The sequence below is a fragment of the Trematomus bernacchii genome, unplaced genomic scaffold (assembly GCF_902827165.1).
Source record: "Trematomus bernacchii unplaced genomic scaffold, fTreBer1.1, whole genome shotgun sequence".
Taxonomy (NCBI): domain Eukaryota; kingdom Metazoa; phylum Chordata; class Actinopteri; order Perciformes; family Nototheniidae; genus Trematomus; species Trematomus bernacchii.
The window spans coordinates 389408-414345 of NW_022987654.1; the positions used below are offsets into that span (position 1 = coordinate 389408).

Here is a 24938-nt window from a genome sequence, read left to right on the forward strand (position 1 = left end):
TATCAATGTAACGAAGAAATACCACACAAAACACAAGTTTTTTTTTCATCTCATATTTTATTCTGAGCATATAGAACATCTGACGTAGAATATTTTAAATAATATGTGTAGGAGGACTTATCAAAGATAATTAATACAATCTATGACAGTGATAGAGGAATGGGTGTTGAGTGTGTATGTGCCGTCTATAGCCAGCCGTTGTGAGTAGTGTTATGCGCAGGCTGAGATGGGATGGCTGAGGCCGCTGAAGTAAGACTTTTCACGATCGCTCATCACCTCGAAGTGCAGCGGCTGCTGGCAGAATGTGCACTCTGCTAAGGAGTGGGGCTTCAGACTCAGGCCCACATCCTTCCATGTGTGCACCAGCTTCTCTGTGGGGGGGAAACAGGAAATAGTGGAGGTCAAGTTAACTTTTGCTACTCAAAGAGAACTGCAGTGAGTCACAAGGTGTATACTGAAAACAAAAAATGATTAACAACTTCAGCTTCTTTAAACACATTATACATTTAAGATGATCTGGGAATAAGCACATCTCCGATTCAAAAGTTGTATGTCTAACAGGGTGAATTTACATTTGAGATGTTCTTACCAACAAAGTATTTCATCATCTCAGGGGTGTGGTGAGGAGTCGGGGCGATACGCAGGAGCTCTTCTCCCCTGGCAACAGTGGGATAGTTGATGGCCTGCACGTAGATGTTGTGGCGACTCATCATGAGGTCACACACCTCTGTGTTCTTCTCTGCATCTGACACCTAAAAGTAAGAAAATACATGTATGATTAATGGAGCTTTTGGGAAGGTGCAATGAGGACATGCTTTATTTAATGAAGGGTGTCAACTTTCACGTCATTGGGCAACAAATTCAATAATAAATTACCCGGACGGGGAGGATGTGACTGGGGCAGTGCACCACCGGCAGCCCCGAGTCCATCAGCATCTGTCGGAGCAGCTTGACGTTGCGCTGGTGTTTGCGTCTCAGCGCGCGACCCTCTTCCCCTTTCAGGACCTGGATGGAGGTCCTGGCTCCGTGCAACAGCATCGGCGGCAGAGAGGTGGTGAAGATGAAACCAGCAGCGTAGGAACGCACCGTGTCCACCAGAGCAGCTGTGCTCGCAATGTAGCCGCCCACGCACCCGAATGCCTTTCCTGCAAGAGGACATGACACATAGAGGGTTATTCTTCCATCATCCTTTGAACACATTCACATTATGCTCAGTGGTTTATGCCAAATCCTCCCACTGCAATCTAAAAACTAGATCCCTTTGAAATGGTCCCTGCTGGAGAACAGGGACTGGAGAGCTCTCAGTTAGAAATAATTGTCCCATTAGGTTGACAGGAACACACAGACACAGAGATAATTCAATAAGAGTGCAGCAAGAGCCCACAGTCTCCTAGCAACAGCAGGGCTGCTCTGGCTTCTTTAAGCCCTCTGGCATATTGGTTGACACGGATGGGGCTTGATCCTGATAACAAAACACAGATTTCCACAAGCTAGGAGCAGCTGTTTTGATTCATAAACATATATAAATGTAGCCATATATAAAAGGAAAATATAATGATACAACTATATATTCTTGTGAAGTGTGATTACATGTTCATTTAAAAAGGCTTAGGAACATCTCAGCCTGGCTTCAATGTCAGAAAGCTTGGCAGAACATCATTATCATTTAGTTTGAGTAGAGATAACATGCTGACCTAGTGTCCCTGAGATGATATCCATCTTGTGCATGACGCCATCCCGGTCTCCGATGCCGCCCCCCCTGGAGCCGTACAGGCCCACAGCGTGCACCTCGTCCACGAAGGTGATGGCTCCAAACTCATGGGACGCATCGCACATCTCCTCCAGCGAACACACGGCACCTGTGTTACAGAAAGATGAGTTAAAAAAAGGTAACGTTTAGCCAAAGAACAGGCAGAAAGTTTAGCTGTTAATGATTGCCTAACATTTTCATGACAATTAATGAGCAACCAGGTATAAAGCAAGGTTATAAAATGCTGTACAAATAGGTTAAATGGGAGCATCCCAAACTAACCATCCATGGAATGGACAGTCTCAAAGGCAACGATCTTCGGTTTAGTGGGGTCTCCCTTCTGTAGAAGCTCTCGAAGATGGGCGACGTCATTGTGGCGGAAAATGAACTTCTTAGCACCGCTGTTCTTGATACCCTGGATCATTGAGGCGTGGTTGCCCGCATCGGAGTAGATCTCACAACCTAAAATAGTTTTGAAGGGGAAGTGAGAAGGAGAGTTATAGAGACTTATAGCATGCATATCACACAACAATTAATAATCAATTCAAAACGAAAATGAAAGGTAGATTTATTTGTAAACGTTTGCATACCAGGTAGCATCTTGGCGAGGGTAAAGAGGGTGGAGTCATTGGCGACAAAGCAGGAGGTGAAGAGCAGCGCAGCGTCCTTATTGTGAAGGTCAGCCAGTTCACTTTCCAGTTCCACGTGGAATTTACTGGTCCCAGAGATGTTCCTGGTGCCTCCTGCCCCTGAACCATGCTTTCGTAAAGTATCCCTAAAAAAAGAGACGGATATTTAGGTCGGTTTTTAGAAGCTGGACAGCAAAGATTGCACACATTTGTGTTCCAGATAGAGGCTAAAGAGCGGTAAGACATCATTAAATGGAAAATTCTGAATAATTAAGCAAGGGAGCTTGAGGTAAGTGACACTTTCACAGGTAAGAGAGCTGGGCGAGCTCAGACAGGCTGAAAGGAGAAGAAGAAAAACATCCTACCTATGGGGCTCGCGTGTGAACTATGAACAACTAACACTCTACACCTACACAAACAATGGACTGGATCACCTGTAGGTGTTAGGTTGTATTTAATTATTATGTGAGGTGTCTCATCTGTTATTTTCCCTTTACAAACTCTCTAAAAGCGCCAACAGGAGACGTGGACAGCCAAGAAAAATATTATTCTCATTACATGTAAACACAGGCAGACCCAAGGGAATGAGTCAAGTGTGCTTTTTTTTCCGACACGCACAAACAAACATGTCCTCCAATACTCACGTAATTGATTGCACAACCCGTGGATGTCGACTCATGCCCAGGTAGTCGTTGCTGCACCAAACGGAAACCTCCTTCTTGTCGTCTAAAGAGCCAGTGAAGTCCTCAGCCATGGGGAACTCGCTAGCCAGACGATTCACGGTCTTGAACACACGGTATGTGTGGTCACTCTTCTTCTCTTCTATCTTCTTCTCGAAAAATTCATCATACTGGTAGCGGGACACTGCGACAGAACAGGAAGGCAAAGCTTGCTTAATGTGCCATGTTGCATTGTGACAGATGAAGCAATGCCTAACGGATAAAAGTCTGAGCACTCAAAACATATTGAATTCAAAATAATTTATAAAACTACATTACGAGAGTGAAATTGTTGCAAGTAGGATCCATCTTTAGACTTACTACTGCCTGCCAAGTTCTCCTGCAGCAAGTGAGAGACACCTTTAGGTCTCTGTTTCAGGAGGGTCTTCATTAGATCTCCACTTCCCTTAATGGTACTGGTCAGGGACGGCTTCTTCAACTGGGCGGCGGACACTTCTGCAAAAAGGTCAAATAAAGGAAATGGTATCAAATAAAGAACAAAAGGATGGGCCCAATCAGTAAAATGTCATCAATTTCTACACAACTCTTACCTTTCTGGACCGTGCGGACTTCCTGGACGTCCTCCTGGTACTCCATGCCGACCTGGCGGACCACATTGCTGTTCTTCTGGCCCATCTCAGCCGCAAGGAACGGGCACTTGGAGGCCGCCTGACCTGATGGTGGCATGGGGTGGCCACTTGGCAGCTTGGGCTCCTGTACCTGTTTGGGGCCTGCGAGCAGACAAAATAAGCTTTAGATTTATGCTAACAACCTTTAAACAATATCACACACAGTATTTCAAAGTAAGTCATTATTTTAGCTGGTATTTCTCACAAAATATATATTTTTTAATTAATCTACTTTTTTGGCACCCTCACCTTCAGTGGCAGACATGGCGTCCACAGTCCTCTGGTGGGAGGAGGAGGAGGAGGAGCAGAGGGCCCGTGCCATTGATGGAGCCATAGGTTTAGCGGCCAGCTCCATCATGATGGGGCATTTCTGGGCGTACGACACCATAGACTTTTTGGGCTGCTGGAAGAAGGCCTGGGGCACACGAGCCAGGAAGGGGCAGCGGCGCACGATCACATCCATGGTCAGCAGTGGTGATGATGATGATTGTCCAGAGATCTGTGGGAGACAGTTGAAACGTATCAGTGGCTAACAACAAAGGGCGTGGCTTTGACAAAGGCAAATTGAAACGGCTGTGGACAGTTCAGATCCTTTTTTCTGTATGCTGCAACAACCTGTTTTACAGAGTTGTTGCTTAAGGCAGTGGTTCCCAACCCATGGGTTTGCTTCTTCATTCTAAGGGTCAAATACTGCATCTTCTTGTTTTTTTTTTTACAGTTGACCTATTTTTGGATTTCTGGGAAGTAAATTAAATAAAGACATTTTGGAAGTTTGAACATAGTATTTGCTGCATTCGAAAATATGCAGTTAAAGGGCTTATATGACAATTGCCATGTGTCCGCTATAACTATTAAATTATTGAGGGCAATTGAAAATTGTTGGAAGATGTTTGCTTACTTTGATAAACCGATGAAGGTATTAATAAGCTGTCAAAGTCTTAAGAAACATCCAAGTCAGTGGACCTATTGGTTAAAGTTGTTATGTAATGTTTCAAGGTGAGTTATAAACCTTCAAGCTAAAAGTATAGGCTGTCTCATTACATGAATACCCAACATCTATTTCCACTGAAACCTAAAAATCCTATTCGTTTTTCTATCACTTTACAATAATGTTATTGACTGGATGAACTGATGAAGTCACTGCAACAGGTGACTGATCAAATTGGGGGAAAAAAAACATGAAAAAAAAAAAAGTCTCATTGCGTAAAAGGGAAAATTCCAGCTGTATTACGTCTATCCCTGTGTCATAAGCCTTCCCCCGGATAGTGAGGTCTAAACATTCCTCGACAGAGTTATCGCTCCAACTTCTTTCCCACTTGAAGTTCCAGGAAAAGGAGACGAGCCCTTATAAAACGTACACGTGAAGTCGAACTAATTTCACCAAAACCAAGACTTTAAGCTATTAAGATATCTCGTCTCCGTGATACATTTTTGGGGAAAAAGTCGACTTTCTCCAAAAGCTAAAACCATAGTCCTCACAAGTGTTATTCCGTCAGGTTGCGTAACATGAAACCCGGTATCCCTAGTGGTACTGTACAACTGTATTCACAATTTAAATACAAAAACACTGGCATTGACACAAGCATTTAGTTTACTTTCTGTTATTAAATACAAATCACACACATTTGTACTCAATTAATAATTCGCCCTTTAAAGTGGTGTTCCGTATTGACTCGCATAACATGTCATGGTTGTAACACATTAGGAGAGGAAGAGTCACGACCTGTCTGTCTCCAACGTTGGATAACGCTTTACTTACATCAATGGTTGTGGTTAAAGCTTATTTTCGGAAACAAAGCTATTGTAAAATAGACTAAGACTAAATGCTTACCGGATTGCTTGTGATCTTTGCCGGTTGACCGGGCTTAGCAATGTAGCTAACATTAGCCAAGAAGCTACAACCAGGAGATGAAGATGACCAAAATAAGAGACTTACCTCCTCAAAACTTCACGTTTAATTGCGTAGTCCTCTTCAAATGTCGTTTAGTAAACAGGGTAACAGCAGCTGAGCCAATGTTGTGTTACACTCTAACAAAAATGACTTCTTTTGCAGAGAAGGTGAAGGAGGTGACTGCTTCGTTATCCTGCACTGAGGACGAACGATAGGACGAGGACGTGCAAGTTCTTATAACCAGCTTACGCCATGCCTCATATCGCGTGGAAGTCTCGCGAGATCTCATTAATTTACGTCAAAGGGCCATTCCAGTTTTCTGTTAATCAAGCATAAAGCAGGGACTTTTCTCTGTGGATGTTTGAAGGTTGTCTAAAAATATACTTGATTTGTTTTGGGTTTTGTTCCAAACATTGCATATAAATCAATGTTTACCCTGTATGGACATTAGTTACATATTCCAAGGACTGCAAATTCGCAAAGACATTCATGCATATGCTTACTTTATTATAATCAGTATTACCATTTATTGTCCAAGTATTTATACACATACACATACATAGAATTTACCTCCATTTGTTTTTTCTCTCTCAGTGTACACAGAAATAAACATATAAGGACAAAGGAATAGACAAGACTATTATGAAAATGTCTTTACACAGACAAGTGTATGTAAATACTGTATGTGATATACATGTTTAGGAGTAGCAAACTGGGCTACAAACAATTAAACTAGTAGTTTCAGTATGTTTCGCAGTAGCCTGCTGGTATTTTAAAACCATTCATATTTGTGTGTAATTCAACTAAAATGATTTGCCTAAATCTTTTATTGTAGAATAAATTATCTGCAACCATAGCAAAAGATGTTTCAGTTATTGACCTTGAATATATTCAACATATGGATATATTATTCCACACAATGATTCTGGCTTCATTAAGTATTGTTTGCTGAACTTTAACACACAGTAGTGTTTTTTAATTGATGTGACATGATTTCTGACGTGGTTGGGTAGAGGGATTTTCTGTGCACAAGTGACCTCTGGTGTTGAAACCGAGTTATTGAACCTGAGCTTATTCTAAAATGTTGTTTTGTATGATATTGTATATTGTACTTTAAGTTGGGTTGATGAGACACTTGTAAACATATGTTTGCTTGTGTGATTTTTGCAGACAATTAAGGAATTCATATGAATTTTAAGCCTATTTTGTCCTAAATATAACAACAATAGAAAACAAACTGATTTTTAAACTCTATATACACCCGGTTACAAGCGTATTGGGGAAAGCTATATCAGTGAACAGCCTTGCAATAATTCCTTGCTTTATGAATGCTCAGTTTTTGTATTCTTTTTTTCATTCACATCATGATGACCAGAGGCATTTACATTACATTACATGTCACTTGTTAGGACGCTTTTATCCAAATCGACTTAATAACATACTCAATACTCTGGACCATCCCCAGAGGAGAAATTTCGGGTGAAGTGTCTTGCCAAGGGACACAGCCTGTGCCCTCCTGTTCCGAAGACCAGCGCACTTACACACTTATATATTGAATTGTTCATCCATTAATTTTCATCTGAATCTGTGAATGAAGTCTTTGGTCTGACAGACAGGGTGTGGTCTCATGCAGATCTATTTAGGCTCTCTCTGGCACTGGTTGCTAGAAAGTTGGACCTGCTTTATTTGATTTTCAGTAGGCCTAAAAATATACCAGAACAGCTGATTTGGACTGAAACTGATGTGTTACATTAATGGATGATATAGGCTTCAGGACACTGCTTATGTATGTGTTTTAATTCAGAGATACGAACGTTTACTGTTTTTTCCCATTGTCCTGTTGTCAGAAGTTAATATAGGCCTGAAGACACACATTTTGGTTACCGGTATATATTTGCAACATAAGCCTATCTTGGATCAATATTTGAGTTGCTATGTGATCAAAAAGTCATATTCATGATCCAATATCCAGGATTATGCAAGTGAACTAAAGTGGAGTATTTTTCCAAGCTTTTCCAAGGGATGGCATAGTCTCATTATTGTCGAAATCAAATCCCTGCTTACATATACAATTTCTCCTTATCATACTTAATATAGCCTTTGATCAGAGGTGGAAAATATACTCAGTTCCTTTACTTAAACAAAGGAAAAATAATATGGTCTCAAAATACTCCAATAAAAGTACATCTAAGTAGATAGGCCTATACAGAAGAGTGTCAGCTAAAGTATCAGAAGAAAAATAACAGGCAGATTTTTTCACAGTAATCCATTGAATATATTATTGTCCTGTTTACATTACAAAGGAATACATGTGAGACCAATTCAAATGTTTGTAATGGAACCAATTCAGGATCATTTCTAATAATATAGCCTACTGTGTTATCTAACACTACTGAATCATTTTAAGCAAACCATGTGTTTTTATATGTAAAGGAGTAACAGTAGCCTAACTTGATTGTTGCATTCATGTAGTGAAGTTAAAATAGAAAATGTACCTCTCAAATATATAGAGAAATAGTATAAAGTAGCACAAAGTGAAAATAGTAATGTAAAGTGACTTCAGTATGGTAATTGAATAAATGTAACCACAACACAGCCCTTGGAAAACCACTCCCGGCACACCTAAATTATAACGTAGTTTGTTACATCCCACCACCGTACTGTACAGTACTATAAAGAAAAAATGCTCAATAAAGTGCAGTGATAAAAAGTAACTAAGTACATTTAGTCAAGTACACATTTGAGATAGAGAGGGTTAACAGAACATTTATTGGAATTAAGATTGTTTTTGTTCAAAAATATATCCAGTTTACAGTTTCTTAAATGTAAAGATTTGCGTTTTTTGCTTTAAAATATATATATTTTTTAACGTTTTTAAATACCAAACAGACCACCCATTGTAGCATCCCATAAACCCTTCTGTTTCAGCCCTGTTTCAAAAGTCCTGATTCTGTGTCTGTTACTTTAGATGAAAATAAGGAGCCACTCCAAGTGGGGTTAGGGGTTAGGTTGGTTGGTTATTGGCTAATGGTTACACAACCCCAAACATCGTTATGACATCATAAAGTGGCCAAAATCTGATCAGCTCATTTTCAGACAGGTTTTTATATAAATGGATCAGGACAAAAAGTGAGCGAATATTTTTTCCTGAAACTTTCAGAATCTCTTTACACAAAGGGGGCACATGTTTATGTATAAAAGACATGACAAAGTGGATTTTGCATAATAGGTGCCCTTTAAATGTAGTGTTTAGTACAGAGTGGAATTAGTACTTTTACTCAAGTTAAAGAATCTGAATACTTTTTCCACAACTGGTAAAGTGTATACACTTCTATAAAGAGACGCAGGGGTGGATATGGGCGGGGTCTCTGCGGTGTGACGCGGCCGGGGAGCAGACGATAACTGCGACGGCAGATCACTCGGTTCATCGGAGGTCTAGCAGCTGGATCCGGGAAGCAGCGTTAGACATGGCGACAGGCCTGCCCAGTGTTGTTGTGTTGGCGTTATGTGTGATTCTGGCCCCTTCTTGCTCCGGTTAGTATACATTTGTTAACCCGAATCTATCGTTGTTTTTCTTCTTTGTCTCTGTAACTGTTTTTATACACTGACCGTTTTTTTCACCTAAGCTTGGTTGGCTAGAAATCGAGGCTTTACAAAAAACATATCGAGGGCGATGTCAGCAACGTTAGCCTCGCCACCCAGTCTGTTTAAGTTAATTTACAAAATTGTTTTCACATTGTAACTTTAGCTTGTTTCAACATGTTAATGGGAAATGAACTGGTCCATCGGGTTTTCATGATTTAAAGGAAACTCCGACTAATTTGGGCTAAAAAACGGACTAAACTGTTTTTGCTGTTCCCCCAAACATAGTTATTTTCCAATATAATATGATCTTTTTAAGATAGGAATAATGTTCTGTCTTTCCATAGAAAAACACAAGCTATTGCAGTATTTCTAAAATATGAACAGCTCTAGCTAAACAACCCCAATTTGTATAAACAAAGGTTGATAACGTATTCAGGTAGAATCAACTTTATACTGAGTGATTTGTCAATAACTAAACATTATAACCTTAATTGAATATAGGATTTAATGCAATAGGTGGATAGATAAACAGAAAATTAATTAAAAACACAGACAGCAGTGAAGTGAAAGTGTGGCCACCAGAACGATGAGAGCTGTGAGAATGAAAGCATGTGAACAATGAGGTAATGCATGTTATTTAATGTAATTTAAAAGTTAAAAAAGTCCGGATAATGACTGCTATGGATATTATTAAATATCAATACACATATTCATTTGATTGTAGAGCTGCAACTTAGTACTGTTCTAATTTCTAATAGATCTTTCTGTGTAAAGACATCAGACAATAGTGCAAATCCTTTTTCTTTTCTTGAGCAACCAAATCAAATACTCACAATGCTTAATATAGAAGAAGACAACATTTGACACTTTTGCTTAAAAAATTGACGAAACATTTAGTCTATCCTAAAGACTTCCTGTAAAGTTTTCTGTCCATTATCAAATCGATAAATGGACTAATTGTTTTAGTTTCATTAGGTTGTTCTAAACCACATCAAACCAATAAGTTCTTGTTTTCCTTGAGTGGGTAAGGCATGCGTGTGTTTCATCAAACTACTTTCATGCTTTACTACTCATATTTGACCCATCTCTGGCAGGTCAGCACCATATAGCTTTGGGGGTAGCTAGCTAACCTTTCTGTTTGCTCTCTTGCAGCCTGGGACAAGGACTGTCAGGCATACAATTACCAACCCTTCCAAAAATGCAGACCAGGATTTTGCTGTGGAACCTGCACACACAGATTCTGCTGTACTAATTCTTTTGACAAGCTGACTGAGCTTACACAAGATAACTGGTATTTTATGTTATTTTGTAATGGATTGTTAATTGCCTTGAACTAGTCTCTCTTTGTCCTTTTATAAAATGTGTCATCACAGTTAGGAAACTATGCAAAACACAGTACAGCAACAGGATGTCGTGTCTTCCTGTGCACGACCACCGGCATGAAGCTAATGTGTGAATCCATTGCAACCTGCAGCACCAGACATCTCCTTTCACAGAACAGATTCTGATTCAATATTCAGCTCATGAGATTAAGTTATGAAGTTAATTTATTCAGCATTTAGGGGATATTTATGTTTTTTCCAGCTGTGATCATTGCACAGGGGATCGTTGTTGTGACTGTTATTGTGTATTTATAATGGGTAACACTTTATATTAAGGTACACAAATTCACCATCAACTAGTTGTTAATTAACATGCATATTAGCAGTATATTGGCTCTTTATTAGTCATTATAAAACACTTATTAATGCCTTATTCTACATGACCATATTCTACAATTAATAAGCCATTAGTTGAGAGTTTTTCCTCAATAACCCTCTAATTAGTGCTTATTTATTGCAAGTAAGGAATTTGTTGTACATGAGTTTTGGTCTTAATATGCTCTGCTCAATATGGGCCTAATAAGGCAGTAGTACCACAAGAATAGTTATTCTCCCATAATAACACTTAACAAATATGATCTCTTATGTAACAAGACATGAAACTATAAGTGTTAATTGTGTCTAAATAACTCAAAATCAGGTATTTATATCTAAGAATATGTTCCCTATTTTAAAGTGAAGTCTTGTTCATAACCAATAAGCTAGTAGTTTGACTCTAATTAGGTATTTATATCTAAGAATATGTTCCCTATTTTAAAGTGAAGTCTTGTTCATAACCAATAAGCTAGTAGTTTGACTCTAATTAGGTATTTATATCTAAGAATATGTTCCCTATTTTAAAGTGAAGTCTTGTTCATAACCAATAAGCTAGTAGTTTGACTCTAATTGACCTGAACATGTTCCCTATTCTAAAGTTGCCTCCTCTTCACACTTTGTAAATACATTATAGCACGCAACTACTGAAATGACTTGATGTTAGTTGTTCAAGCAGTGAACAACAAACTATAAACCCATAATAATCTAACAACCCCTAAAGTGAATCGGGTGACCATTAGGAAGCAGCTCAATCACTAATGTAGCTAGTGTACACAAACAACGCTTATGCCAGGCACATGAGTATTTTCACTTTGTTGTACTGATACCTGTACTTAAAGGTGGGGTAGGTAATTTTGGAGAAACCAGCTCGAGTGCGCTGGAATTTGAAAATACACAGCCGGAACAAATCTGCCACTTCCTTACAGAGCCCCTCCTCCAACACACAAACGCGCACATGACCAATGAGGGCACGAGATAAGTTTGTGCACAGATGGAAGGCTGACAGGCAGGTAGGCCATCCAGTTATTTTAGCCGGGCCGGCTAAAATAATTGGTCGTGCTTTTTACAGTATTACGGCTTCCACAGATGACATTTTTTTATGGATTTTTTGTCAAAGCACTTAAGATATTCATTGCTATCGGGATGTTAAGAGCATTCCATGGAATATAACAAAAAGTGTATCTCGAGCCGGTTTCTCAAACTTACCTACCCCACTTTTAATAAGTGTTATTATGGTAGAATAACTATTCTTGTGGTACTACTGCCTTATTAGGCCCATATTGAGCAGAGCATATTAAGACCAAAACTCATGTACAACAACTTCCTTACTTGCAATAAATAAGCACTAATTAGAGGGTTATTGAGGAAAAACTCTCAACTAATGGCTTATTACTTGTAGAATATGGTCATGCAGAATAAGGCATTAATAAGTGTTTTATAATGACTAATAAAGAGCCAATATACTGCTAATATGCATGTTAATTAACAACTAGTTGATGGTTAATTTGTGTACCTTAATATAAAGTGTTACCGTTTTTTTGTCTTTTACAGTGAAATCTTTAACGATATTTCCTCACCAATACCCATGGTGCTTGGGATTGGGGGCTTCGTCACCATTTTGCTCATCTTCATCTGCTGCTGTGTGTGTCCCTGCTGCTGCCTGTACAAGATGTGCCGCAAGCCAAGACGTAAGAGACCTTCCCCTAATAATTTAATCTCTCTATTGTTGTTGGTGATGCTTTGTGGATAAAGATGTGGCATGTGGTTTGTTGGCCACAAGTTGAACGCCTATATCTTTTTTTCATTTCTATATTAAGGAGTGCAGATTTAACAGACAATACTACCATTTTTCACATTTCTTGGTTTTGGTTTTCTTATTACAGGAAATTGCACTACCCCTCTTTTGTTACATATAAGGAAACAAACAGAATCCTCCCACCTTCATAAGAACTGGAAAGACCGCCTACATCTTTACAGAAAACTATGTTTCAGGTGCACCAAACATAGATGATGAACACACTCTGATGCCTCATTTATTTGGTTTTCTCAATCGTCTCCATATTTAGTAACCATATCTTTAGCAACAGGGAACCGGCAGAAGGGCAGAATTTGAGGAAACCTTTTTTAACCTTTTTTTCCATGTAGCAAGGTGTCATTCTTCTTAACTGTAGAAAGACATTACTGCTAAAGTAACTACTATCTTACAAAAGGTCTTAGAAGCTTTTTGATGAATGATTAGGTGGCATGAGGTAATTACTGGTAGAAGGATTGGGCAATATGATATGATATACTAGAAGACAATGTCGTTTTTGTTTTGCTTACTAGTTCACCAGCCAAATCTTAATACTTTTGCATGCTGTAACTACCTGACCAAAACAAAAACCGGTTGAACGCAACAGGACTTGAACAAGCAAACAGTCTTTAATCTAAAATGTATTTGTTCGCATGAATATGTCAACTTGGGCAGGTAAATTGCAAAGGGGCCCAATTGACTTTCTCAAACAGATCAAGGAAGTAGTTGTCAATTTGATTGAGGAAGAAAATCATTTTGATTTGCATTTTAAAGTGTTAAAGCAATATGTCCCTTCACTTTAACACATGAGCCCTGATCAACCAGTTTGAGTATTGCTAATTAGTTAGGTATTGTTTTATTCAAGTACCATGGTAAAGAGGTTGTTCATCTTGTGAGTAATGTGTTGACAGCATGTGGTTCTGTTGCTTCTGCAACATGTAGATGCATATCTAGGTTTCATGCACAGCTTCTTGACAGATTTTTACTTTGCGGTAAATTAAATGTGTTATTTGTTTTGGGAGGGATCTGCGTTAGTGAAGAAGTCAGACTCTTGGTTTCCAGTGTGTTGGAGTATGTGTCTGCTTAGTTTTGAAAACTCAACATCAGGGGACTCATTTTAGGTCTGCTGGCCAACGCACCACATGACTTTCATTACTGCAGTGACTGAGTCTCACTAATAACATCGACATTGAGACGCAGAGAATTCCCAGAATCACTAGGAAATGTTACACTAATAACAGTTGCAAAAGGGAACTTTATTTATTGAACTTCTCTCTATACAGAGCTGTGGGGTTCCTGGTTTTTATGTCTCTCAGGCTGCATACTGTGCAGGTTTTCTCTTGGCTTTTTAGTGAGCTTCTGTGGTGAGCAATGTACCTTGCAGGATGATGACCCACCCGTATAGTCATCAGTGGTAATTGCTATTTGGAGTTTGTGCTTTACCTAGATCTAACTTTAGTTTAATCACCAGAAAGATCATGCCCTTACTTCGTTTATGCTGCTGTTGTATATGGCAGGGCCTGTTCATTTGTCCATGCTTCGAATAAGGGCATTAATGTGATGAATACCGGCTTAAGATGCTTAAAAAACGCGTTCTTGGAAAATATTGTTTTAATCAAACTGTTGTTCAACGATTAGCCTTTGGATATTCAATATTTTTGTGATTGCCAACCAATTCATAAAAAGCAAAGTATGACCAAAACAAATGAAAAGTTGATTATACTAACAAGTAATGTCTGTGTAGCCAGAGCCTGATATCTGATTCCTGTGTGATAAACAAACATGGGTGTGTCCACCCATTGCACAGGAACCTCTTCCTTAATTACCAGGAACATGTCTATACACTGTAGTTCATTTTGAGTCGGGCAACTTACACCTACATCCTACTGCCGTAAATACTCCTAACTGCCCCAAACCCGTGACTTTAATAGTTCCCGACAATGCTGGGCCATGTTGTCGGCCGTCTCTTTGAATCTCTGTCTTTTCAGAAAACGTATGGAAATACTTAAAAAACACAAGGTATTCAACTTTATTTGAAGCAGTTCAGAATCATGAAGGGAAAACTCAAATTGTTTAGTTTTGTTAACATTGTGACATAGGGCGTTTGTGCTGCATTCATGTGATGTAGGAATAACTGGAAGAATGCTGCCCTCTTTTTTTTATTAATATTTTTAAATATCAGTGGGAACCAATGGGCTACCAGCTGAGCACCACATACAGACAGTTATTTGACGATAACAAAAATACAGAATATTAACACCCTCATTTTCTAGAATGTAATTTCCTTTTAATTATTTTTTTCTTTTTTCGTTGGCGCTACCAATAACATTGGGTTACTCTGTAAGTACTTTGTATAGCTTTATTTACATCACCTGCATTAATGTAACCCTTTTCTTTAAATGTATTCCATTCAAATCAAGGGAAACAATGCTTGGTACAGGGAGTAATGTAAATATAAGCTGTGCTGTGAGTCTCTACGTTCACGTTCCAGACACAGAATTAGGGTCTGCATCTCTGTTGTTTTTAAGCAGGAACTGTGTGCCTCTGAGCAGCGAAGACCGAGTGAAGCTCAACGAGTCTTTACATGCGAGTTTATCTTCAGCCTCTAAAGTCCTTTTCTGTCTTTATAGTGCTCCCACTTAGGGGCGGCAACAACAATTACTTTCATTTTCCATTATGGATGCTGTTGATTATCTTCTTGATTTATGTATTAGTTCTTTGTTCTATAATGCTAAAGGAAATGGTGAAAAATGTCAATACATTTAGCTCGAAGCTTGTTTTGTCCTAAAAACTCAAAGCTTTGCAGTATACGTCATAGAGGATTAAAGCAATTAGAAAATATCCACATTTAAGAAGCTGGAAATATACTTTTCTTTACCTAAAAATACTAAAATAATTTTCAAAAAAAAATCTATTAGCTGAGAACTTGTATATTAATTTTGGTATCTCTACTAAAACTGGACATCACGCATCATGTCCAGCCATTGACTTGCTCACCCAGAGGAATTCCTTAAAAATTCCCCAAAGTGGAGTAAGGCACCTTGGTACTGTTTGAGTTTGTGAAGCACATGCGCACACCGTCACATTCTTGCTCTTCCTGTCAGATTGGTCTTCACAGCCAACTTGTTCAGCTTCTGCCATTCAGCATTTAAGCTCACGCAGAGAGAGTGCTAGGCTAAAACACGCAGACAGATATGTAGACTCCCTACTTGGGCTGTTGCATGTTGGGATTAGATCCAGGAATGTCAGAGCTCCACCTCTTATGACTCATTGTTTCCACGACAACCACAGTGGGGGAAAACTCAAGACCATCCCACGTCATTTACAGGAAGTGGTCGTGATGACTCCCTCTGTGCCGGGGGAAAAAAACATGGTGGGGGAGTGACGGACACACACAAGCTCACACATGCATCTTTCTTCCAACAGAAATACAATCAAAATTATGAGCTAGGGTGGTTCATTGGTTTGGTTTCTGTTTGATATAGATTTATGGAAATCTTGTGATAAAACAATGTTAAGCTTCCTTGATTGAAAACTTAACTAGCACTGCACTTTATTGCCTTATGTTCCATTTTAGCTTCAGTTTATGAAAATACAAGATTACATTAATAACCTAAGAAACACACACTTGTTTTAGTCCAGTGTATTTTCTACTGCTTTTCCTTTTCTTTCCTTTCAAACTGCATACAGCCTCCACATCCTCCACCACAAGGACAGGACAAACAGTATGCTATCGTAAAGGCAACACCCAGGGAAAAGAAAATCCAACAAACACATACAGCTGCTCATAAAGCTGAATTTGTGTAACGAGATAATCACTGTTGTGAACTCAGATGAACCTGTAAAGAACTTCATTTAACTTCTCTACTCTTCTGGTAGCTTTGAAAGTCAAAGGAAACTATTTAGAGGGATGTTTGTGTGTAAAAGTCTCGCTGCATTTTTGTTGAACAAACTGATTATGAAATCTGAACTTCTCTTTTGTTTAGATGTTGCAATACTTGGTTCTTTGTATTATTCTTTGTGTTGGTGGTAGTGATCATGCTTTGACCACGACTGCTGGTTAACCTTGTGACTGAGACTGCTTATTTTAGGACTTTTTTATGCCACTGTTAGGTTTATGTCAGCCATCCAAAAACTAGCAGATAAGACCAGACTAACTTAAATTGGTATACATTAGTTTTAATTTAGCCTTCTTGCTCAGCAACTCCTCCCATCACTTCAACTGAGACTGTGATTAAACCCTTGACTCAGCTTTTGTTATGTGTATTTCTAATCTGTTTCTGTGTTGTTTTTGCTTACAGCTGTGATAGCTACCACCACACACACCACTGTGGTTAACACCGCTCCTCAGCAGTACCCCCAGCAGCCAACCTCAGCCGGACAGCCTCAGACCTACCAGGGGGGCCAGTACCAACCCTACAACCACGTCCCAGTGCAGCCCGGTTATGGTGCCCAGCCTGTGCCCCAAGGCTATGGAGCACAGCCGGGGCCCCAGGGTTACGGAGCACAGCCCGGGCCCCAGGGTTACGGAGCACAGCCGGGGCCCCAGGGTTACGGAGCACAGCCCGGGCCCCAGGGTTACGGAGCTCCAACCATGCCAACACCACCCTACCAAGGACAACCGTTCACAGCCGTACCACCACCATCATACTTGGAAGCCGGTGAGTGTGGATTTTTTTAATAACCTAGACAAAATGAATATAGAGGAAACACTGATGACAGCCTATTGTCAAACTTCCCTTTCTGTAACACCATCCCAGTGTAATTATCATCACCATTTTGTAACACAAAACAATGAAACGAAACTAAATGTATCCTTTAAAAGGGATATGCAAAAGATGGACCAACGCACAATTTACTGTTTTAACCCAAAGTCTTATTCAACAACCTGGATGCATCTTTGAATTTACTCATCGAAGCTCCAGAAATGTTATCTTCCTCTGAATGGATTTCAGCATCTTTTAAGTGTCTTTTTGTTTAATTAGTATAGTTGTCTGTGTACTTAATACTGAATTTAAAAGGGGTGCATTTTGTATTGTATCTGTAGGCAATGGCTAAAAAATTCAGGGGACTCATTTTAGGCAATGGATATAAAATTAAGTTTAGTATAGTCCAGTTTATTTTCATGTAACACACACATATATAAAAAAAGACTGTAGACAAAGTTAGAACATTTGAGCAGGCGATGTTATACGCAAAACATCTTTGTGAGGATGCCTGCGCTATTAAATATCAAGTCATGCCAAAAAAGTTTCAAGAGTAAGACTTAAAATGTACAATGAAATACAAGACTAAGTAGTGTGTGTTTTTAAAACAACCAGCCCGCTATAGAAAAGTACCCATAAACACAGGATAATGACCCCTTTAATAAGACTGTAGTGTCAAAAAACACACAAACCACATGATGTATTTTGGGGCTTCAATGTAGCTGCAGTCGGAAGTGCGGGTGGGATAAATGCTGGGATAAAGTTGGGTCATGTCTACATTTGTTGAATAGAAAGTTGAACGTTTTTGGTTGACAGAGCATACGTTTAACTTTACTGTTGGAGCATTGCAGCACTTTGTCCTCATGCCATGTTTTCTTTTTGTTTACAGTTGGTCCCAGCTACCCTCCCAACCCGATGCCTTACAGCCAGGCTGCATTCTCCCCCGGCCAGCCGCCGTACCCTCTGCAGCCCCCCGTCCAGCCGCAGCCCACCGCTCCTCTCCCAAACAAGGACTTCCTCGCCCAGCCCGCCTACAACCCGGATTTCAATGGATAGTGGGCTCCAGTCATACTCTCTCAGCCACTTAAAACGTGCTGCAGCATTTTTCAAACATGGCAGACCTGGAAATGTGCAATCTAAATGGGATAAAAAGATTGTTTTGTCTGTGTGTTTTGATTATAAAATATGTTATGACACATTTGTAGTTGTTCTGTAAAAAGGTTGCCAAGTGAAAATGTTGATGTTATTAGCTCCTGTTGCATGGATTTACAATATACAAGTGGCAAAATTGTTGTTTTAAAAAGAAGAAGAAGTTATTAGTGACTCAATCTTGGTCATTTTTAGTAAATTACAAATAAAACCACTAAGTCTCTATCCTGGCCCGACCCCACAGAACCTACCTGACCTCTTCAACCACCATCCACAGTGATGGGGGTCACAGCCATTATCTCATTGCTTTCTTACCTTTATTTTAGGCACAAGTCCTTTGAACTTTTTTTCATTTACTTTATGATGCTTTAATGTGTTATTTGGGAACAAATCAGGTCCAACGTGTCACACTTGTCACTAGAGGTGTCCTTGTGGAAAGTATATCTGTCATTGTTAATGGGGTAACAGGGCTTTTTAACCCTGCAGCAAAAGGGAATGCTCAAGTTGATTAAACAAAAAAAGCCTTACTTATGTTTTCAGTTGCAAAGGAGACATCACATCAAATTGTTCTTTAATTTTTTTACTCAGGTTGTTTATCTTACAATATGTTTTACTGAATTCAACTGCATCGGCAGCTTTGAATTAAATAACCAAATGAGCTCTGTCCCCTTTTTTAATTTTCTAAACATCAACAGAAATACAAATGTTATGCTTACAAAATGCAGGAAAGAAAACCGTGCCTTCTTAGCCACATTATGTTTGTATCACACTTGGTGTGCATGTCATTTACAACTGTTTCAAATACTATGTTTGAGTAATTCATGTTTGTTTGTCACATTGTTTTTGCCACATGCAACTTTTCAACTTTCTTAACTGAACTGTGTATTTTATGCATCTTTTAAAGGTCATACTTTTTTTATTCAGTATTGTGTTACTTGCCTTGTCTTTTCAAAGACTGCACCAGCATAGAAGTAAGGGATAAATTAGTAGTCTTTTGTTTTATACAAAAACAAATATGCCTATCTTGCTTAACTTCTGCTTTCTGAAATGACTTGAAATGACGTTTTTTCTTGTGACCCAGCTGAACCTGGAGAAGTACAGTCACAGCTCATGTGATGAGAGCATTTGGTCTTTTGAGCCACCGTGACTTTTCTACTTCCTCTCTTTAGACTTTAGTCGTGGTCAAAGAACTAGTACCAATAGTCAAATTCAATGTTTCATTATAAGTGAGTGTCACAGGTACAGGTATCAGAACGACCATCAGTCACATCTATGCTGTGGCTGTTTTGGTTTTACAAACTTACATATGAGACATGCCAGTTAATTATTGGTGCCTAATGTCCTTGTATATGTTTGCTATTTGCAAAACAGTTAGTCCATGAAGAATGAGCATGTGTTACTTACATTGATCACACATTTGTCTGTGTATTACATTGTGGGCTTGCCTTTTGTGTGAAATCTTCCTTTATAAATGTGTCCTGCCTGTGATTTCAGTCATTTGCCTAGTGTTGATTCTTTAAGAGTACTTTAATAGGGTTGTTTGTATTTGTATGTGGACTATATCCTTAGTGTTCATAATGAAAGACAAACCAGCAGAGATGTACACTGATTCCATCTGTTTTTCCCCTTGCAAGAATAATTGTCATTGATACTACTCTGACATTATGTGTACATTACTTGTATGTGGTCTAAAACCCACCATTCCTGCAGAAATAAATAAAAAATATATTTTTTTCGTTTTACCCCAACTTTGGTTATTACATTTTTAGAATTGAAGAATAAACTATTTAATGATTACATATGAAAATACCAACCAACACTATGACTATGAGCAATTTAGTTTACGTAGTCAAAAATCACAACTTTATTCTAGAGTGACTTTACAATCTGTAAAATATGACCAAACTCTTTCTTTAGACCCTCAGAAGAACAAGACTGAAATAAAAAGCTTACATTATTAGCCCAGGCTAAAGCTGTTGGTAATGTCTAGTTAGTTTTTCAGATGTTTGAACTGGACCGTTTCAACTGTGACCAGATGATGGCGCTAAATGAAAAGTTAAAGAAGATCACCAGAGGGAAAACCAAATGTGCATACAAGTTTTGAATATAATTCCGTCTGATCTATCATGACTTAAAAAAGAAAGAAAAATAGCGTGAGATTACTTTTAATGTTTTTATTTATGGGAAAAAAAGTATTGTATGTAGTAGGAAAGTACTAATGCATCTTCCGGAAGCTAAACCGGAAAAGATTTCAAAATAAACGACGCGGCTTGCGTAAAAGGAAAACAACAGACAAGTGCATCGTGTACAACGCATATGTAGATATTATATAGTAAACAAGAAGATTGTTTCCATGGGTTGTTCGTATAAAAGTACATTCCGAAAGAAATCAGAACATGTTTTCTCAACAATACATGTAAGATATTTTACATTGAAGAGATATAACGTTTTACTTCCGGATCCACTGCCGTGACTTCCGTGTTGTTAACAAGCTACAACTGGTCGACTTCAAGGCCCGGTTTATTAACTTTAAAGTTTTTTAAACTGTCAGCAACCGACGGGATTATCGTGAATACGGCCCACTGAGACCTTCAATTCAGTACTCAGGTCTGTATCGACTGTCTGTATGTTTTATTGAAACGGTTTCTCATAAAGAAAACAACCTTGAAGGTAACATGGTGTAACTTGTTCGTTTGTTTCGTGTTGTTGTACCGTTAGACGAGATGCTTCAGCGTTGTTTTCACCCTCCGTTAATGTCTTGTTTACTTGGCTTTTATGTTAGCTTAAATTGTATGTATAGCTGGGTTAAGGTAGTTTAGTCAAGAGTGTGACGATGCTAACAGCCTGTAGCTAACAGCCGTTGAGTTTGTGCTGGTGGTTAGCTAGAATCAGAATGCAGTTTATTGCTATGTAGCTTTTACACATTCAAGGGATTTGCTTTGGTGTATAGTGGTGCAAATATGAACAACATAAGGAAATAGGTTGTAAAGGAAGGTAACAAATATAATGATCATAACAAATAAAACGTTTATAAAAACGATTAAACATTAAAAAGAAATAAAGACAAGTATTTATAAACTGAATAAGCTAACAAACTTAGTACAATGAATATATGACATACTCCAGTAAATTATATTTTAAAGTGGAGGACTGTTCAGTGAGGTAGGGATATATAGAAATGTGCAAAATATATGAAGAGAGATGAACATGACGATTGACAATAGGTGGAATAATGTAATGCATAGCTTAGTTTTTGTTCAGTGTCCTTAAGTGTTACTTAATATGCTCAATATTTATAGCTGTCTGTTGTAGCTATAGCTATTACTTGCAGTTTGTCGGTTTTCCTCATAATTGATTTGACCTCATAGCTGTAATCAATGTTTGCAGTCTACCTAAACAAGCTGTGAAGAAAACAAACAAACACAAAATAATGAGCTATTCATTTTAAGCTATTAATTAGTTATTTCTGTCATGTCAGTTCAAAGATTGCATGATTACATTCTTGACTTCTTGTTGACACTGATAAGAAAGCCTTCTTGATTTTGATAAACCTTAAATAACAAATGTTTGTACCGCTTGAATGTATCAATTGTTCTTCACGCAACAAAAACCCTTAGAACAATATGTGTGAAGTGTTAAACAATAAATAGCTGCAAGTTAATAGATTTTTATTCATTTGAACTGGCTTTCTTAACAGTAAAGGTAAATGTGAGCTTTACAGCTCATATATCCAGTGTTAAACCTACATTTCTGCTCCTTTTTATTGTCCTATTTATGCATAAAAAAGCTGTTAAGATGTGAAAATATGTTCCATTAAATGTATTTTTTGTGTTTCAGATTTAAGATCACACGCAGGACACCCTGGATGGCCCAGGTGGTAACAGTTAACATCCGTTGGGCCATATTGTGAAACATCAGTTTGCAATGGCCAGTCACTTCCGCAGCTACATCTGGGACCCCGTCCTCATTGTGAGTCAGATTGTATTGATGCAGTGCATCTACTACAGCTTCCTGGGCCTGTGGCTAGCTGGAGTGGACAGTCTGGTGCACACCAATCGGTCCCTGGATCAGATCTTCAGCTATGGTGTAAGTAAACAGATCTCTACCAGCAGTAGGACACATGTTGACTCCTAAAATGTTACTAATATTTGCTCTGCTTTGGCAGCATCTTGGTTTTTCATCGATTCAGGGAAGGCTTTCAATGATGGCATTCATCTTGAACTCTCTTACCTGGTGAGTCATTTCTTAAATCTTTGTTTGTACGTCCAAAAACATTAGAGCTGTGACACCTTTTACTAAAATGCTGTTGTACAATGTTCTCATGATACAATGGCATAACAGATTTATGAACACCTGCACCACTAAAGGATTTCCGCCAGAAGTACTTTATGTGGCTAAAAGTAGTTAACATAGCAGTTGAAATAAAAGATAATTTTTATAGATTTGGCAAGACTTTGACATTTACAAACTTGCAGAGGCTATTTGTACACTCGCAAATCATGTCTGAAACATAAATGAGCATGACTGATTAAAATACTTTTCTCTGTCTAACCAATCCTGCAGCGCCCTTGGCCTGTGGTTCTTCATCCGTCGGGGGAAACAGTGCCTGGACTTCACAGTCACCGTGCACTTCTTCCATATGATTGGCTGCTGGATCTATAACGCACACCTTCCAGCAGCCCTGTCCTGGTGGCTCGTCAATATAGCCTGCATGGCGCTGATGGCTGTCCTCGGAGAGTACCTGTGCATGCGGACTGAGCTCAGGGCCATCCCAGTCAACACTGGACCCAAATCTAACCTGTGAACTTTTCTGGACACCACGCTTTGTGGACGTTTAACCCCTGAGGAACTTGCTCGGAAAAAGTTTTTCACACAAGGAGCACCTTCATCATCAAGATGTTGGATTGTCATCTCTTCAAGTGATTCACCAGATAAACTGATCTATTTATTCATGGCTGTCTGCTCAATGTTGGACAGTATTAACTCTGTAGCATATTAAGATACATGTTTTATTGCTTATAAAAGCAGACATCAGTTTACACCTTTCTCTGAACCTAATGACTACATTTTATTCTTAGTAATTCCTTTTTTTGTTTTCATTTTAAGTACATCAGCATGAGCATCTAATCTGCTCATTTTAAGATTTGCGATATTATTTTTTCCATTTATGTGCACATTGTGAAATCTGACAAACTTAAACAAGTGACAAAAATGCAACTGAATAGCAACAACAACAGAAATTATCCTCTCTCTTTGTGTTGGTGTGATAACTTGCCTGTTGGGTATACAAACTTGACCATCGTGTTCAAGGATACTGTGGTTTTAAAATTAAATAGTTCCAGTCGAATCTCACTGCAATTTAGAGATGAATGTGTGCAAAGTTACCTACAACAGCATGTATTATGTTTTCTTACAGCTGTATTTATAAGCAGAAACTGATACATTTCCCCATTCGAGTTATTTAAGGTGCTGGTGGATTGATTTCTGTTTCCTCAGAGCTGCCAAAAACACAGGACACACTGCATTTATTTGCTAATAAACTGCGTGGTTGGAGATATTGATAACATATTATCTGTCCGCTGATTCTAATTTGAACAAGTGATGCGCTTTTTGTTGCTTCCTGGGGCTAGATAATGTAGCTATTTTGTTAAGTTTAAGTTATTTGTCGAGCTTGACTTGGCCAAACGCTCTCTGAGAGGCAGTGGTGGAGTGGATATGTCTAAGGCTTTTATTGTGAACGGGAAATCATGATCTGACGGCAGAAAGAATTGCTTTCTAAAAGGAAGCTTCAGATAACCTTTGTAAATGAAGATGGTTGTGTTGTTTTTTTACAGCCATAATCAACATTTACCTAATAATAATACATTAAAGCAAGCATGCTGTATTTTGCCGCTTTTTTAAAAGTTAAATGTTAGGAAACCAGTGCTTTGTTCAAACAAATATACTTTCGTTTTTTCTAAATGGTTTATTTTTCACTTCCTGGATTAAGTTTGTACATTTAGTATTGCTCAATGCTCGATTTAGTCATCATTGTCAAGTCTGTAGAGCATGTTGCACAGTGGGTGCTGTTTGTTTCCGTCTCTTTACATTATGATGTATTATGCAGACATAGTGCCCACTTCGGGGACAGTTTGTCAGCCACCACCAGCTGTGCTCTGACAGCAGACTGTGTCTGTTTGTGACGATGTGACGAGAAAAGAACAGAAATGTGCAGCACGGGTGGTTTCTGGAACAGCTTTCTAATTCATCATTGGCTTTTAAAAACCTGTCCAAATGAACTGCCTTTTACTTGAGATTTACAGGTTCTGTAACGCTTATATTTTTATTCTGTGTGGTGACTGAAAGGGTGGCCAAAGGCAGTGTCTGAAATTGGGTTTCTAAAGTGTAGTAT

At 38.7% G+C, this 24938-nt stretch overlaps 3 protein-coding genes across 3 annotated transcripts; 2 read left to right on the forward strand and 1 right to left on the reverse strand.

Annotated features, from left to right (window-relative positions):
- Positions 1–37: 37 nt before the first annotated feature.
- alas1 (aminolevulinate, delta-, synthase 1) lies at positions 38–5834 on the reverse strand. Its single transcript, XM_034135012.1, has 11 exons — positions 5664–5834; positions 3977–4226; positions 3650–3829; positions 3420–3554; positions 3024–3243; positions 2341–2525; positions 2033–2212; positions 1695–1859; positions 877–1145; positions 590–752; positions 38–371 (listed from the first exon to the last, which is right to left on the reverse strand). The coding sequence occupies exons 2-11, from the start codon at positions 4188–4190 to the stop codon at positions 211–213; spliced, it is 1872 nt and encodes a 623-aa protein (XP_033990903.1). The 5' UTR covers positions 4191–4226; positions 5664–5834; the 3' UTR covers positions 38–210.
- A 3176-nt stretch (positions 5835–9010) lies between these two features.
- Positions 9011–20289, forward strand: LOC117486520 (protein shisa-5-like). Its single transcript, XM_034135003.1, has 5 exons — positions 9011–9152; positions 10356–10494; positions 12452–12588; positions 16994–17353; positions 18288–20289. The coding sequence occupies exons 1-5, from the start codon at positions 9086–9088 to the stop codon at positions 18452–18454; spliced, it is 870 nt and encodes a 289-aa protein (XP_033990894.1). The 5' UTR covers positions 9011–9085; the 3' UTR covers positions 18455–20289.
- A 721-nt stretch (positions 20290–21010) lies between these two features.
- Positions 21011–24508, forward strand: sys1 (SYS1 golgi trafficking protein). Its single transcript, XM_034135057.1, has 4 exons — positions 21011–21154; positions 22385–22633; positions 22713–22780; positions 23111–24508. The coding sequence occupies exons 2-4, from the start codon at positions 22472–22474 to the stop codon at positions 23349–23351; spliced, it is 471 nt and encodes a 156-aa protein (XP_033990948.1). The 5' UTR covers positions 21011–21154; positions 22385–22471; the 3' UTR covers positions 23352–24508.
- The last annotated feature ends 430 nt before the right edge of the window (positions 24509–24938 follow it).